This window comes from Gallus gallus, chromosome 1 (genome assembly GCF_016699485.2).
Source record: "Gallus gallus isolate bGalGal1 chromosome 1, bGalGal1.mat.broiler.GRCg7b, whole genome shotgun sequence".
Classification (NCBI taxonomy): Eukaryota; Metazoa; Chordata; class Aves; order Galliformes; family Phasianidae; genus Gallus; species Gallus gallus.
Genome location: NC_052532.1, coordinates 25,211,768 through 25,229,750, shown reverse-complemented (window position 1 = coordinate 25,229,750; position 17,983 = coordinate 25,211,768). Strand labels below are relative to the sequence as shown.

Sequence of the window (17,983 nt, the reverse complement as noted above, 5' to 3'; positions counted from 1 at the left end):
GGAAAAGTACAGTGCAGTTAGCGTGCGGGACTGTTAAATATTTGCATAGTTTTGAAACGAACCAGTTGAGAAAATCTCTTTTTTTTCTTCAACCCGAAGATGTCCAAGTTTCCACAATTGCTCCCGGCACAGTGTGTGGACCATCGTCAGAGAAGGGGGGGCTCTCCCAACGCCTCTCTCCCGCAGCGCTGCTCAAGTTTTCCATCTCCTCATCCCTTCCCGTCCCCCTTCCCCCGGGGCTCTGCCACATGCGCGCACCGCCGCCCCCCGCAGCACAGCGGCGAGGACCCGCTGCCCGGGACGGCCCGAGCGGGGCAGGGCGGCCCCGATCGTTGTCGCGGTGGCTGCTGTCGCTGTCGCTGTCGCCGCCGCTGCCCAGGCGGCCGGGGCCGCCCGCCCGCCCGCAGGTCTCCGGGGCCGGGCCGCTTTCCCCTCCCACCGCGGGCCGCTTCTGAGCGCGCCGCGCGATGCCGGGCCGCTCTGCCGCTTGTCATCAGCCCCGGCCCGAGGCGGGGAGCAGCCCCTGGCCGGCCGCCAGCCGCCTCCCTCCCCCTGGCTGGCCGCACCGCCGAGCGGGATCCTCCTGCCTCCGCTCCTCCGAGTCGTAGCGCAGAGCAACCTGCGGCAGCGCCGGGGCAGCATGTCCGGCACCAAATACGTGGACTCGGAGGTAGGGCGGCCCGGGGGACGCAGCCGGGCTGCTGCCGGTGCCCGACCCGCGCTCCGAGGCGCTGAGGGACGGGACGGGGAGCGGGGTTACGGAGAACGGGACGGGACGGGATGTGACGGGAAGGGACGGAGGGCGGGCAGGGGGTCGCGGACGGCTCGGCCGCTTCGAGCCGGGCCGGGGCTGCGGGGCGAGGCCGCGCGGTGAGGGCGGCAAACCGAAGGCGGGACGGGCGGGGCGCGGCGCGGGGGGTCCCTCTGCACCGGCTCCGGCGAAGGACGCCGAGGAGAGCCGCCTCTCCGGGCGGGCTGTGGGGACGGCGGGTGGCAGCGCCCCGTGCCCGGACCGGGCGCGTTGGGGGCGTGCGGGGCGCGGTGGGGACGCCTGGAGGCGGCCGTGGGAGCGGGCGTAGCGCCGGGCACGGGGTGTGGTGAGCGCCCCGCGCCGCCGTTAAATAGCCCGGGCTGCCGCCCGCCGCTCCGCGCCGCGCTCCCCGCGGGACCGGGGCCGCCCCCAGCCCGCCCTGCCTCCTTCCCTCCTTCCCTCCCTCCCCGCCGGCTCTGCCCTCCGGCCGCTCTCCCTCCCGCAGGGCTTTCTGTACGCGGCGCCCGTCAGGGAACAGGGCAACATCTACAAGCCCAATAACAAGATGATGGCAGACGAGCTGAGCGAGAAGGCGGTGCACGACGTGCACACCAAGGAGATCGACCTGGTCAACCGCGACCCCAAGCACCTCAACGACGACGTGGTGAAGGTGAGCGGCGGGGACGGGAGGACCGCTTCCCTCCACCTGTTGCGGGAGGGAGGGAGCGGCTCGCAGTTTCTTTTCGGCATTGAAGCGAGAGGGGAGGCTCCGAGCTGCGCTGCCCCGAGCCGTGTGCCCGCGGACCCCGAGCAGGGCTGCAGCCCGGCTGAGCCGCGGGATGGGTCGCCCTCGGCCGAGCGGCTGCAGAGGTGCTTTGGGTTCGTTTGCTTGGTTTGGTTTGTGTTCGTTTCCGTGCTGTTTTTCCCTCTCTCGGGAAATAAGGAAAGGAAGCTGGGCAAAACCAGACGGTGCTTCTTTCTAGAGTTTTTTCTTCGGGTTTTTAGCTCAGTTGGACGGTTTTGACAAATCTGGAGTGACGGAGATTTTTGCTTGGACTCATTTTGGTCAGAAAAATCATGAGGCTGAGTTTTCTCTTAGCAGGAGAGTTTTATGCTGTTTGTGTGGAAACCAGGGACACTGCCATCTGAGCTTGCCAGGACCCAGCAAAACCAAGGGCTGCCCATCAGTCACAGTGGGTGAGAAAGCCACCGGGGTGCTTAAAGCCCTGCATGGGCTCCCCGAGCACTGGGGCTGTAGATCACGAAGACCTGTTCTTAAAAAAAAAAGATAAATGTCATATTGTTTCCTGAGGGTGAAAAGTTTGGAATCCAGTTCCTAAATGTATGTCAGGAGCATGATTTGTGCCATGTGTGGACAATGCAGAAAGGTCTTGGGTAACCTCAAATTCCACTGACTTCCAAAGAGCTTGGAGGTGCTGAGTATGATTGGCCACGTTGCTGGTTCAAGAATAGGAATTTGGGCTGTCTCTTTTGTTAGAGAGCCATTGTCCAAGATCTAGAAAGAAAAGGGATGTAATTTCCATTTGTTTAGGGGAGAAAAAAAGTCATCTGTACCACTGCCTAGTGGTACAAAACTTCCATTAAAGTGCTTGATGTTAGGAGGGAGGGAACCATTCTATCTGCTACCCATGGAGGCACAGCTGGGTAGCAGGAATGTAGGAGCTGGAGAACAAGGCTTCCTCATGGCTCACTGCGTACATCAACAGAAGGAGTCCCCAAAGCAACCAGACCTTCCAAGGATGAGTCACAGCCCCCAGGCAGGCCGGAATTCTAGTGTCCAGACTTAGCCTGGGAGAGAAAGATCCTGCTGGGACAAGAGGCAGGCTGGTGGAAAAAAATTCTAATGGACAAAAAAGAAGTGGCATGCAGAGCCTGTCCTGCTTTCTCTGCCTCTTCCAGAGACAATAATTACAAAAGTTATCTTGGTAGATTCAATAATCCAAAAGACATTTAAAGAATAAGAATTATAGGAATGGGAAAGTCAAGTATTTCAGTATGTCCCTCCAAGATAATTGTGGACTGTCAAATGTGTTCATCGAGAACCAGCAAGCAGCTAGAATAGTGGTACCATGTCTTGTATCCATGAACTCCTGGTAGTGCACAGAGGCACATCAAGACACAGCGATGTACCAAAATGAATGTAAACCACACAGTATCCTTTTTGCATTATAAAAGCAGCAGCATTTTTTTTTTTTTTAAGTGGACATCTCAAAGCAACGTTTTCCCATCTTGTCACAAGGATAAATAAGAATCACTTTGATTTGTGTAAGCGTTTTGTAGCTAGATCCCACCCTACCAATAAAGAAGGGAATTTTGCTATACTTTGAGTTTGTTTGGATACTGCTTTCAGGTTCAGCTTAGCAGTAGCTGCAAAATCAAGATCCAGTTCCTAGGGGGCAGACTCTGACTGAGGAGAAGACAAAGATTCAGTTCCTGCCTCAACCACCAGTCTACGATCTCTTCCATCATGTTATCTAGACACTGCAAAAAATGTATCCGACTAACAGGAGTCTTGGGTACTGGAAGACAGAAAAAATTGTTCAGGTTTTTTTTCTAAGGCCAGAAGCGTGCCCCAGATTTAACTCAATTTTGTGTAGGGCCATTGCCTTTTTCTAGATTCAGAACCTTCTTCTTTGTACCCAGAATTTAATGCATTTCTTGCCACTTGACTAGGAAACACAGTAGCATGGAGACCAGGGACAAATCGGTCAACCATGAAATAGAAGTGATTAGACAGAGAACGAGGAATCTGCTCTGTAAGCAGCTCTCTAAAAGGCCTCAGTGTTGGCTGCATTCAAATACTTCCCATAGCACATTTTAAAAATAACGCTTGTAAGAAGCAGTGCGTGTTCCCTTGGAGTACATCACAGAGCGTCTGCAGCTTTGTCCACAGCAGATAAATGGGGCAGGCAAGCAGCAGGGGAACAATCCCGTCAAGAGGGAGAGACCTGATCCAGATCCTTTAATAAAAATTAAGTTTTTATTTAATAAATAATACCAAGTGAACACTAAATGCTGTGTCAGATTTCTAGAAAGGTGGGGCAGGCAACTGACTCCATATTCAGAAAGGGATGAAAATGAGGCTTTCCTGACCTTGTGGTATGAAAGCTGAGGTCCACAGTCAAAGTTGTTGGCAGCTCCGTGCAGGAGGAAGCACAATCTAGTAAAACCACCAGAGTTTCCTTCCTGTTCTTATTCCTTCAGCAGGGAGCGGAAAGGAAGGAGTTTCTTCCTCATATGGCTGCCCTCGTGTGTCACCTTGGGATGACAACAATGTGCAGCATGGTCCCATTCATTGAGGCACCAGCTTCTGGGGTTGTCTGTCAAGCAGAAAGCAAAAGAGGAATTTAGCAAGGGAGAAGTAGCCTCTGTGCACCTGGCAACTCTCTGAGTGGAATTTTGATGATGATACAGCTATTTGCCTCAAAGTTATATCTATTTCATATGGCAGATTCCACTCTAGACTTGTATTCCATAGCTTATGTTTATGTGTGTTGAAATGGAAACAGCAGAATAGAAATATTATTGGTTTTGTTTTGTTTTTTTTTTTCCTCTCATTTATCATTCCCTCCCCCATTGACCTAGGCCTCGCATGAAGTTGCCTGAAGTTCTCTTTCAGGTCTTGCACAGTCTTCGCTCTTCCTGTTTTCTAGTGCAGTATTTGTGTTTTCCAGATTGTGGCTGAAATTACAGCCTTCCAACTCTTTGCAGTTCAAAGTTTTTCAAAGTATCAGTGGTCGAATCTGCAGAGTTTGTTGAATTAGGAGGAAACATAGGAGGCTGCTTTCCTGCAGCCCTTGGAGAGGCTGGCTTGTGCTTCTCAGCGCTTCCTCTCTCCTTACACAGTGGAGGAATGGACCAGGCACCCAACCTAGCAAACTCTACTCCTTCTGGACTAGTGAGGATCAAACATGTAGTCACATCTGATTACAGTTCTTTCCTGTAGTGTTGTGCTAGGGTCCTGCTGTACCATCCAGAACATAATTGTTATTCTGTCTCTAACAAGTAGTGTCTATGTTGCTGTTGTGTAAGCGCCCTTTTCTCTGGAAAAAAAAAAATAAAAAAAAATCCAGTACTTGGCTACAGATGTGGCAATGTGGAACTTTTGTACCAAGTTTTAAACATTTGTGTTCCTGCCTCCTTACTTAAAGCCAATGCAGTTAAGGGCAGCTTTGCTCACTGCAAGGCTGGGTCTGGAATTTTTAGTCAGACCTTGACAAATACCACAACACCATGATGTAGGCATCAGCGAGCACAGTGCTGCTCAGCCATTCTGAGCCATACTTAAAGCAACTTACAATTTCTACAACTTCCTAATAAATTAAAAATTAAAAAGCCCAAACAATTTGCAATTTTATTTACTTAATCCTTCACAGATGGGGTCACTTGCTGTTGTGCTGAGCACAGTGCTCAGAGCTGACTAGGCCGCACCTCACACCTCCAGGCCTGGGAGCCTACTGGAAGGAAAGTGGGTGCTGTCCCCGTTGTTTGCTGAGGTAGGAAGGGTAAGGCGCTGAGGGCTGTCACTGGTGTGACAGCGTGGGAGAACAGAGCTTCTGCCCTTCAGATAGGCTGAGCGCTCTTCAGAGGAAGATTGGTGTCACATTGTTCAGGCCTACCCACAGGACAGGACAAGCGGTTCTCCCAGAGTGCTTCTCTCCATTTGGTGATAAGCGCAGTTTCAGCATGTCACAACTGCATTCAAAGGAGATGATTCTAAAACTTTGCACCATACTAATGCCCAACTGTGGGTTTCAGAGTTTAAAATGCAGCACTATTCCAATGTTTTCTATCTGCATGATACAGTTCTGTTCTGACTATTTCCTCCAAGGCTCGTGTAGGATTCGAAGATTAAAGCCCAAGTTGTTACAAAGGCCAGTTTGTTGGGGGGGAACTGAGTGAGGGCTGAGAATTCTGCAACAGATTACTTGCACAGGAATTAGAAGTTTCCATATTGTTACACATGGAATTTTTGTACATCCATAATATTACAGATAGTAATCGAATTTGTTCTAATCAAGTCTCAAATCCCAAACAAAAGTGTTTGTCTTTAAGATTACAGTTTTATTAAAGCCTTATGCATTGCCTTCTTCACTTGATGAACATGACTCATAACTCCATAGGAAAACATTCACTTGATGGTGACGATGAAAGAGCCAACTATTCAACATGAGTGTTCCTTTTGTTAGAATTTACTGCACACTACCTTGTATTCAGAGAAGACAAATACTTTTTCTTTCTGTTAAAAGCAACATAATTCAGATTATATGTTAGAAAATTTGAGAAAAATTTGAATTCATTTTAGAATTTTTAACACAGTATGTGGATAGAAATACCATCTCCATTGCAGAAAGTAAGGATGTCTAATACTGAAAGTATTGAAATCTGAAACTCTCCAGTGGGAACAGGGAAAGTGTGTGTGATAAAGTGGCTTTTCCATGAGATCCCCAATGAGAATTTGATCTTTGGTGTATTTTAAGCAACAGAGAAAAAAAAATATAAATGAACACGGATGAATCAATAAAACTTGAGATGTTTGGAAAGCAGAAGAGAAATACAGCTCTACACTGAGCTTTCTGTTTCCCACTGTCCTCAAATATCTTTGTAATAAATAGGCAGTGGGATGAAATATACATCAGCAACTGAATTTTTTGAGCTGTTTGATCTAGAACTGCCATTTGCCTTTTCCAGATATTTAATAAAAAAACATGTAGAACTAAAGAGATTTTGTTTCTTTGAAGATAAGTTATGCCATTAAATGTATTTGATTACTTGGAGGGCCAAGGTTAACTCTGTACGTATCTTTAATTTTTCTAGGAAATTTTTTATGAAAATGCTTTTTAATAGTTTCAAAACTAACTTCTAATTTTATGCTATATTATTCTTGTCAAAATTATGTCATCAGTTTAGCATTTAAAAGGACAGTCTCGGTACCACTATGCCCACCTAATGAATACATCCGCTGATGCTGTTCGCACCCTGTTTTATTCATGATAGTCAAGGAGTTATGCTATAGATGCTAGTGGAGCTGTTTGATGAGGCATGCCTGTATTCTACTTACCTGATTCATGTACTTCCATTTCAAATAAATGGGAACTGTTAAATTCAGCTTCTCAAATAAGAAGTGAGAAGATGATACTACTGCAGCTGAAGGTGGAAACATCACATTCTCTGTCCAAAATCCTGCTGTGCTGAATGTAACTCAGTTTCCAAGAAGCCAAGGGAGCCTCATAGAAGGGCTGCAGCACTTCCTCTGTAAGCTCTAAAACACCTTATTAGAACTGAAACAAATACTATAAAAATATATTCACGTTTCCCTCAAGATCAAGTTAATATCTCCCGTAGACTTCAGTCTGAAAGTCTCCTATCATTTTAGGAAATCCAGTTTCATTTATCTCTTTTCCAGTGCAATTTATGATAAGACTATAAGTGTAGACCAGCGAAATCTTGATCTTTATGAAATATTAAAGAAATAGTTGCCTCATAATTCAGAGTCAGCAACTTAAGATCTTCCAGTACGAAGAGAATGTTCTAACAGAAGAAATGCAGAGGCCAATCTCTTTGACAGTAACACAGAGTTAGCTGGGCACACTGCATGTTCACTGTCAGAGGAAAGCAATCCAGATAGAAATGAGGGAAGTGAACAGGTCACAAAGATGTGCTAAAATAATTGCAGCAATTAACAGGAGTGTGTATGTGGGTAGCATACGTAGTTAAGAGTCTCCTCCCATTAGACTCCCTTAAAAATGAGAGAAAGAAAAAAAAATCAGTTCTAGATCTAAGCACCCTAATGAAGGTGCCTGTCTCTCTCCATGTGCTATTCAGTCCGAGGTCACGGTAGTTCCATTTCCCATTAGTGTCCATAGGAGGACTGAAGCTAGAGCATGCTCTAAAAAAGCTTAAGACAGTTTATTAACTTAATATCAGGTCTGCGAAACCACTAACGCAAAGCAACATAATCATCTAAATATTTGTTTTGAGAATACCCGTACCTTTATTAATGTTTCTGAATCCTGGTTAATTCCAGATCCCAGAAGAATCAATAAAAGAGCTCTCATTATTTTTAATATCATCCAAGTTCCACCTTGCTCTTCATATCGATGCATATGCATCCTTAAACATACAGACATGGACAAACATATGAACATGCACACGCACAGAGACATATCAGAGTTCTCTAAAGTATCAGCATCAAATGAGGTGAAACTGTGGAACGTGAAACAAATAATAAAATGAAGAAAGCTCTGTAAGAGTTCCATTTGGGGAAAATTGCAACCACCTCCCAGCAGCTCAGTTTCCAGGGACAAAAACAGCCACTTTGTCTTCTGACTGCTCACTGACAGCACCAAACTGTTTTCTGTGGAACTGACTGATGTGATATCCCCACCTGCACAGGAAGCTTCACTGTGTTTCAGCGGAATGCAGATGTCTCCTTGAAGCTGCTATTCTTTCCTTTTGCTAGACTATACTAAGAAGCACAGGCAAGTGAGGTCTCTAGAGGATGCCTCCTTGCTTCAGTGCTGACCCCCTGCCACAGCAACATTTTTCCCATGAATACTTCTACAGATTTAGATGAGCCCGTCTGCTAAGACAGAGCCCATCACAAGGGCTTTCCTGGTATGTAATCAGTAATTCAGCTTGGTCAGAGCTTGTTCTCTTGGTAATTATTACCAAATTTTGGCAGTTTTCATTGATTTTCAGGTTGTGAAATTGTGATCTTGCAGTCACGACTCTTTTCTAAGTCATGGCATTATATTAAATTGCTCACAGTCCATCTGAATATTTCTTCCTTGTGCAGTAGCGGTCATTCCTGACAGGACATGGTTTTCTAGCCAAAAGAATGTAGTCCTTCAATTCTGTTTTCCAACATGAATATCCTTGTTTGTTAAAACATGGTTTGCTTTTTCAGCATTCTCTGTAGTATTCAGGAAAGTTACACTCTCTCCATCAAGAGATCCACAGGCAGAACACTCAGTTCTTGCACTGTGATGGGAAGTAGGCACAAGGAAAAAGGAAATGTAATGAAATCACATTGGTCAGTTTGAACACCTAATGATGGTCAGGTGGAACCTGGCTTATTTCTGGATACAGCTGGATGCTCATGTTGTGCAGTCACCCTGCCATAATCTAAGGTATTTTTTATGACACACCTGACTCACCTATTTTCAGCTATTTTCATATGTAGAAACTATTTTCCTGCATATGGCATATATTCTTGACTCAGCTGTTGGGATTTTTGTTGGTTGTTAGTTTTTTTGGTTGGTTGGTTGTTGCGTTTCTTAGAAAAGCAATACATTCACAATGTTAGGTTTTTTTAATTAATAGGTATTTGCTTTAAATAGGTTTTGAAAACAAAGAAAATTTTCCATACCATTTCCCTTCGTTGTAAATAAGTCTCTTTAAGAATCAAAGGAGATTCCTTAATTTCCTGATAGAAGTTTAATAAACACATGTAGAGCAAAAGAAGCTACAATAATTCTCACAGCAGAATCAGACAAAAGCTTCAAGCAATGTAAAAACTGGCTTTACCAAGCTGAATAGTAGGAAACAAAGAATAGCTGAAGTCAGGAAGTGTATTGTAGGCATGGAACAGAAGTTAATAGCGTTTAATAGCTCTGGTGAAGCGGGAGGCTGCTGTGAATTATTAGAGTCCTGTAAAGGGTTGCAACAAATTTCCTTTGCTTCTGCCCTTGTCACAAGCGAACGTGCCTGTATTTTCATTAGCCTAGCAAACAACTCATAGTTATTCCACAGCACAGCACACCCTCACAGCTCCAAAGGAACAAACTATACACTGAGTGTGTTATCTTCAGGGCAGGACCTATGGCTAACCTAAGTATGTCTTTATGTAAATGAAACAGAAGTCTGTCACAGGTTTACATGTACTTGATGCTTTGGTAAAAGTGGAGTTGTGAAAATACCCTAAATGAGCATATCTTATCCTTGTGAGCCAGTTAGGTCCATTTCCAAAAATCAGTGGAGAACTGCGGTGTCTTTCTTCCTTAGAATCCCATTTCTGGCCACCTCTCTTTCTCCTGTCACTCCTATTTTTACTTTACTTAGTTCATTTGGACTCCCATTATCAGCCTGATGACACTCAGCATTGCTGAGTGTTGCTGGACTGGAATAAAGAGGAGAATGATAGAAGAGGCTGAAGATGATGTAACTGAATGAATTATAACCCTTAGCAAGACAAAGCGCATCTATCCACCTATTCTTTATGTTGCCTGTGGAGGACAGATCTCTCGTGAGATACAAACAGGATCTTTCATGGGAGTGGCTCAATGCAGGAAGAATCCGGGTGATGTCCGAGTTCCTGCAGTGCAGGGAGTTATCTATACTGCCCGAATGGTGAAACAATTGGAACCATTCCCAGCCAGGAATTCATTTGTGATCTGTTAGCAGCTGAGATGTGGAAGAACCCAGCTTACCTCAACTCACTGCCTGCCTTGATTTAGGCTCCGTGCTGTTCAGAGTAAGCCTAGTTTTAGACAGCACTGCATTCCCATTGTAGCTGGACTCTCTTGACATATATGTAATTTCACTAGATTATTGTGGCCTGTAGACAGACAAGGGATTCACTTTAACGCTATGTTTATCGGAAAGTTTTTTAGAGCTGCCAGCTGCCTTTCTGTCTCTTCACTCTTCAGTTCAGTTTGATATCTCCCTTAGTGGAGCACTGGGGGAGATGGAACTTGAGGAATAACAAAATGGAAAATGTGCAGCAGTGTCACGTTGGGTATATCTCTTATATGCATTGGTAGAAATGTCCATAGCACAGTTAAAATTACTCAGAGAATGTACTCCTCCAACTCCTGATGACTGCTGGTGGCATGAATGCACTGTTATTACCATCTCACAGACAGATTGATTCCCAAGTACTTTTAGGACAACTGTGTCTGACTTGAGTTCAGAAACCCTGGCCAAGGATATATCATGAATGTTCTAATATTAGCATCAGCTCCTGGAATGAGGACAGTGCAGTCCATCTGGAAATGTGTTGTGATCTGATTCTTTTGTTGGCTCCCCAGGATTAACTCTCTGAACATCTTGAGGTACACAGCAGACTAAAACCTTCTGCTTTTGAGAATCACTATCACAGAAAATTTACTATATGATCTGAAAACTGCTGAGTTTTCCAGCTTCCATTTCTCAGTATTCACTATAATTAATTATTTAAAAGGAATCAAATTACAGGCAGTCTTACTATTCATTTGCAAAGTTCTAGGAGATTTACATTAACTGATGGATTCTTTTTACATGTCCAAAACATGCTTTGTAGATAAAAATAGGTCCCACTTAGTTCAACACATGACCATGAAAAAGCTGATAGAGCTCTGTGCAAAGTTGCTTTCCTGGTAATTTAACATTTCCCTTATCAGCTAGCTGAAAATAAGCATGATAGACCCTGCTGTAACTGAGCTAAATAAAAAAGACTTTAGGCACAACCCTGAATAGCCCTTGATGCACTGAACTGCTGTTTGACAGCTATGTGCACAAACTGTCTCTGCCGGTTATCACAACATCAGCTGGTGGGATGCACACAATAAATTACCAGAAGGTTTGGAATATGAGGGCTATGTGAAACCTATGAGACAAAACGAAGTCTTCGTGTAGTATCATTTTCTGAGAGTCTACTTTCCATTGCTGAAGTCATCTTCCTTTTTTGTCATCATCTGCATGTTGTTATCTGGTTTCAAGGCTAATGGTGATAATAAGCCAAGAGCACCCATTTGCCTTGAAAATGAGCAACTGTGATATGGGCTACAATGCTTTTGAATAGCTGCAGAAACAGAAACAGATAGTGTAAACGTGCTTGCTGGCATATTTCACAACATAAATAAAATCAAGCATACGTTTCCAGCACATGCACTCAGTTGAATAAGATTGATTTCAGTGAATAATATGCAGTTCTTGCAAACTTTTTTTTTTTTTTTTTTGAGAATTGATCTAAGACAATTGGATACCATCATCAGGAGATAATATCAACTTCTTTATACATATATCTACAACCTTTTCTTCTTCTTTCTGTTGTAATGAAACCCTAAAATCCAGTAATTGATACAAGGACATCTGATTGTTTCATTTGTTACATGAGACTGCAATACATCTCAGAAGGTTTCTTGCTATGAATGGCAGCTAACTTCTAATGACCAATTCATATGATTCTTTTATGGCCAATGTACTTCATAAAGCTAATATTGTGTCAGTTATTTAGTCCCCAGATGTGAACCTTTCTATCTGATCAGGCCACAGTGAAAATAAAGAACATATTGTCTGTAAAGCTCTTCCCAGAATCAGTCATTTCTACCAGAGCTTCAGTGTTGCCCACACTGAAATTCCAAAGCCCAAATAATTTCAAATTTCCCGTCTTCATTCAGCAGTGGATGTGGTGTTATACATGCTTTTCTTCTACATGAATTTCCACGGAAGTATTTTCCAAGATTGGTAACAAAAATGCACACATGACCTACCGAAGGGTAGACTATTTTGTATGTGCAGAAGGAGTGCAGGAGAGAACTTTCATTCCATCTCCATTTCGTTTTCTCTTTTTGTAGCTATTATTTTGAAATTACTGTGTTCAGTTTCAGAAATTCCAGATAGGCTTTAACCTCTGCATGCCTTTACAGAGAAGTGCATGGAGCTGTGGTGTGTTTGTTGGATACTCAGCCAATGCAGATCCTGCTCTTTATTTCTGTAGAGATAGAATTTCAATCCAAACGCTAACTTTAGGTGTGATGATGATGATGAATTCCCATCAAGAAGAATCATGTATCACTTTCAAATCACTAAAGCCCCATTAAGATAAAGCAGCAGATAAAGAACAGAAGGTTTGTAGTTTACTTTATCTAATGCCTGGAGAGATGCACTGGCCAGAGCAGACATAGTGACATTGAGGCCCAGTGATACGCTGAGTTAAACCTTCATGACATTAGGCATTCAAGATGTTTGATATCACAGCTGATACAGAAATGGCTTCGATTGGAAGGGACCTAAAGGATCATCAAGGTCCAACCGCCCTGCTTCAAGCAGGGCCACCAACCTCCATATTTAATACTAATCAGGCTGCCCAGGGTCCCATCCAACCTGGCCTTGAATACTTCCAGGGACGGGGCATCCACAGCCTCTCTGGGCAGCCTGTTCCAGTACCTCACCACTCTCTTGGTATAGAACTTTCCCTTGATATCCAACCTAACTCTTCCCTCCCTCAACTTAAAACCATTTCCCCTGCCATCATCTACCCTTGTACAGAGTTGACTTCCCTCCTGTTTATAGGCTCCCTTTAGGTATTGGAAGATTGCAGTGAGGTCAGCCCACAGCCTTCTCTTCTCCAGGCTGAACAAGCCCAGCTCCCTCAGCCTATCTTTGTAGGGGAGGTGCTCCAGCCCCCTGATCATCTTTGTAGCCCTCCTCTGGACCCTCTCCAACAGCTCCTAGTTGAAGAACTCTATTGAACTCAATTGAAGACTCAGTGAGAGAAAGGGAGGAGGTTTGGGGTTTTTTTTCAACTTCAGTCTATAATTTAATTGAACTTATTTTGAGCCTTCTCCTACAGCATAGGTGATACACTGAGTTTATTTATATTCATGTCCTTCCAACATGCTAAGGTACAGTTGCCTGAGTTTCTGAGACCTATGGCCCATTTCATGCTTAATCTGCTTCTGTAAATCTTCACTTATGGCAGCAGTATCATTGGACACTGGGATTCAGTCCCAGGAATGTATTTCCTTTTTTTCTTTCATCTAAGTTAAACAATCATTTCATTTCTTAGAGAGGTACAGTTTGATGGTGTTCTTTTTCCTGTTGTATGCAGCACCTATGCAATTTGTTGTGCTGCCTAAATTAAATATCCTGTATTGTGGGTTATATCAAACACATGTTTGTGTGACACAGAGCTGGACTATCATCGTAATACTGTTAATTTTCTAGCAGAAATGTTATGACAATTAGGCTTCCTGAAAAGCTCAATATTTCAACAGAGAGTGGTAAAATATGCATGCTGGAATATACTGCTTCCTTAGCTGATTTTGTGAACAGTTTATGAATAATATCCAAAACTAAGAAATATGTGGAAGAGTGTGTTCCTTCTAAATATTAATATGTTACCCTGACTGTGTCTTTCACTAACAGTGTTATCACATAAACAGAGCAGGTTAGAATAAAATGGCTCTAATGTGAAGAGCCTTCTTATGTTTAATAAAATTGAAGACTCCCCCACTCTTTTACAATAAAGGGAAGTTCCATCTTAGTCAGATATAAATCCAGCACTTTGTTTTTCAGCCAATCAACAGCCATCTATGCCTATTTCAAAGTATATTTAGATGTCCTCAACATTTGTTCACTGTCAAAATTCAGCAATACTATATGAGGGAAGGTGGAAAAATTCAGACAAATATAACATGTTTTATTGATGTGTTAAATGTCAAAGCAGTGACTGCATTTGTTCCATTTATAAAGATGTGAGATGGTTAAGTTAGACAAAGAAAACATAATGAACCTATCACCTTGCTCATCTCTTAAGTAGACTAAAGGGCGTTCCTTACCCTGAAGGCTGGATAGTTCTTCTTTGTCTAAAAGTTAGATATCTAGTTTTGAGCTAGTCATTAAGGCTTATTTATAATCAGTGGGGGGAAAAAAAAGTCAAGACTTACTTGTGGCTTAGATGATATTTTAAAATGGGTTAACTCACGTTGGGATGTAAGGAGATTTGATGTTGCAGGAGATCATTACTTTTGAGGCAGGGGCTTCCTGGACTCCACACTTGATGAGGGATGTCTGACTGACCTGGCTTTTGTGTTCTTTGCTGCAGATTGATTTTGAAGATGTGATTGCTGAGCCAGAAGGAACACACAGCTTTGATGGGATTTGGAAGGCCAGTTTTACCACTTTCACTGTAACAAAATACTGGTTTTATCGCTTACTGTCAGCAATCTTTGGCATTCCCATGGCACTCATCTGGGGCATCTACTTTGCTATCTTGTCATTCCTGCACATCTGGGCGGTGGTGCCGTGCATCAGGAGCTACCTGATTGAGATCCAGTGCATTAGCCGTGTCTATTCTATCTGCATCCACACATTCTGCGACCCTCTGTTTGAGGCTATGGGCAAGGTGTTCAGCAGCATCCGAGCCACAGTACGGAAAGAGATTTGAGGGACATTTCAAAAAGCACCATCAACCTGGAGAAGGAGTGGGAGTTTTGTGTTGTTTGGGGCATCTTGGTGCCAGTTTCATGTTTCTCAAAGCAACATACAGCAACTGGTGGATATACTGGCCCAAAACAAAACATCACTTGCTCAATTTCTTTTTTTACTATGTACTCTTACTGAACTACTTGCCTATTGTGTTTGTTTTTTTTTCCTCTCTCTTCAGTCTGCATTTCATACTAACCTTAAATGGCTATTCTCCCATGACAGCTGCATATCGTTTTGCTGGCTGTTCAATTCAGAGACTGAAATGTTGTTGGATGCCTTTTTATCTCACTGTTCATTCCTTGTAAGATAAATCCACAGAGTTACCAAAGAATGACAAAAATGCTATCCAACACTGTAATGCCTTTCATTTTATTGTGGCCAAAGAGTGTAGAGCTGCTGCAGCAGAATAAACATGACAAGCTGGCAGGTTTTAGCAGAATGTTCTTTTTCAATTGTATAGTCAGTTGACTACAGCGATTTGCAGTCATGGTCAGGTATGGCGTACTATGAATACAATGGTTAAGTAAACAATTTACTTAATTAATGCATGTCCTGAAAAACTAACACTTCATCAGGTTGGAGACATTGACATGTGAAAGCTTTGCACATCCATAAAAAGGCTTCTGTTAGTGCCTTTGTATCTCATTCTTTATTGAAGTTTGCGGCCAGTTGTTTCTCAACCTTCACTAAATTGTAGAAGAAAAGTGAAGTTGAAAACTAAAACTGGTCATTATGGATATGTTTTCCTGACTGTGACTTACGACACATCCTTTAGCTAGCATTTAGGTGCTTATCTTGTGGGCTTCGTTTTTTTCCGGAGTATTCATATAAAAGTATGCCAGAGATAACCCTGAGTTACAAGAAACATGAAGGTGTGCCAAACACAAGCCACAAAATGCCAAGGAGGGGCTGCCTCTGAAAGAAACTTTCCTACGAGCTTTAAAATACCTTCCTATCAGCAGAAGTCAGCATGCCACTAGCACACATTATTTTCAGAAGAACTGACACTTTGCTGAGTCTAAATTAATCCATCATGAGAGATGGTTAACAACTTCACATTGTGGGTTAGTCTGTTTTTAGCTGTGCTGCAACATCAGGAAGTCTTAAATGGAGGGTGTTGTGTCAAGCTAGCCTATCTAGCAAGGTGCAAAGCCTACAAGGCAAAGCCCTTGCCACGCGTTCTGATGCTGTGACCTACAGGAGCTTTTTGCCCTCATGATAGTACTGTGTTGAGAGATACGGCCCGTATCCTCATGTGGTTTGCGTGAAGCTTTTGTAAAAAGAGTTGTGAGGCTGATCAGCTGTATTTTACCCAGCCTGGGGCCTGAGTCTGCTCCGGTTGGCATCTACTGCAAACCAGTCCTTGACCTCCAAGAGGGCAGGACTTGACCCTTGGGATTGAGCACGGAGCTGTCTGGTACACCTGCAGCTTTTTTATCTAGCGCTGATATTTCACATATCGCTTTACCTAACACGGGAGTGCCTTCAGTTGCATTTCTACCAAAGCATTGAAAACATTAGGAAATGCTGCATTTTTTAATAGGGGTGGGAGGGAGGGAGGGAGAGAGGGAGGGAAGAGGGGAAAAGGTGCACAAAAAGTTACAAAGCTATTAACTACTATTGTTTGCATTTCAAACAGACACTGGTATGGATATAGTTTTATGTTTTTCTATGTACATAACGGAGAGTGTACTATTATAGATTTTTTTTCAGTATTGAAACCAAGTAAGATTTTAAACAAGATATATTTTATCTTTTTATGAGGAAGATCATTTGGAAGAAAACATTCTTGATTTACCATATAAACTGTATATCCTGAAAGCTGTCTGTTCACATAGATTTATTAGTCCCTAATCCAATACATTGCTGATCCGAGACATTTACATTGTTATATGCTTGCAGATATAACTGACACTTTTTTAATTCTGCATGTACATTAAATAATACAATAAAACAATGTTTAATGGTAGCTATTGTCTGACTTCTTTATCCTTGAAAGTCATGTGAAAAAATCCCATATTATGAGGAAGAAAAAAGCCAATATGTCTTAATAAAGAAACAAAAAGCAATGTCATTTATTTGTCAAGAAAAAACATGCAAAACGTTCTTGATTTGTGTTTCAAAATCTGGATTAGAAAGGTTCTTCCCAGCAGAAGATTATGGTTTTTCTCCCAGGTGAATATTTCATGCTGCTAAAGAAGTAGGCAGTAGGACAAGTGCACACAGTGCTGAATAGGGAACCAAAGTGTACTTAAATATTTAATGATGACAAATTCCTTTACTATCTTGTTCCTCAGTTTGCTCACATGTCAAATCCGAATAGTGAAGTTTACATGTAGAAAATTTTAAGATTCAATAAATAGAAATGTACCTAATACAATTAGATGCTTATATTTCCTTTTATTTTGGTCATTCAATATTCAGTTCGGGGCAGATCATTCAAATAGATTCTAATAGCTTTTCAGAACTGTTTAAAGCCTTTCTTCCGAGTCCAGTGGAAACAGGATATTTCTTAATAAAAGCTCATTAGCATAAGGATTTAATGTGTGAAAATGGGGGAATTATAGCTTTTGTTGAGCTGTATATAGACCTAACTTGTGTCATGACAGTTCTTTTCTGTGGGGTTATTGCATAATACCAGTCACACCATTGCCTCATAAACAGAAGTTCAATAAAACAGACTATCACGTTTTGGCCTAAAAATCTAATAACAAGATTTTAATGTTCAAATGACAGATACCAACCTAAGGTATTCTGTCATGTGTTTTTTCAGTAGCAGGATGATGTAGTTAATGGTAGTTAATAGCCCAATGGTAGCAACTGGTACATTGGGGTGGACCATGCTTTGGGAGAAAAAGTAAAAGATTTTAAAAGCTTAAAATGCTACAACATCCTTTACACCAGAGGATCAGCTCAGAGAAAACTTAAGAGACCGCAGGATCTGTAGTTGTATAACTTTTTGGCAACTACCAGAATGCAGGCGTTCATCTGTGGCTATTACTCATCAAAACATGCAGC

The 17,983-nt window shown here is 42.9% G+C and overlaps 1 protein-coding gene across 1 annotated transcript; it reads left to right on the top strand.

Moving 5' to 3' along the window:
• Positions 1-611: 611 nt before the first annotated feature.
• Positions 612-16,934, top strand: CAV1 (caveolin 1). The gene is made up of 3 exons (NM_001105664.3): positions 612-670; positions 1,257-1,421; positions 14,583-16,934. The coding sequence occupies exons 1-3, from the start codon at positions 641-643 to the stop codon at positions 14,922-14,924; spliced, it is 537 nt and encodes a 178-aa protein (NP_001099134.2). The 5' UTR covers positions 612-640; the 3' UTR covers positions 14,925-16,934.
• Positions 16,935-17,983: the final 1,049 nt, after the last annotated feature.

Excerpts from the sequence above, each read along its gene's own strand:
- CAV1 (NM_001105664.3), top strand. The coding sequence starts at position 641 with ATGTCCGGCACCAAATACGTGGACTCGGAG. Across the intron at positions 671-1,256 it reads CCAAATACGTGGACTCGGAG|GGCTTTCTGTACGCGGCGCC; the intron begins GTAGGGCGGCCC and ends TCCCTCCCGCAG. Across the intron at positions 1,422-14,582 it reads TCAACGACGACGTGGTGAAG|ATTGATTTTGAAGATGTGAT; the intron begins GTGAGCGGCGGG and ends TCTTTGCTGCAG.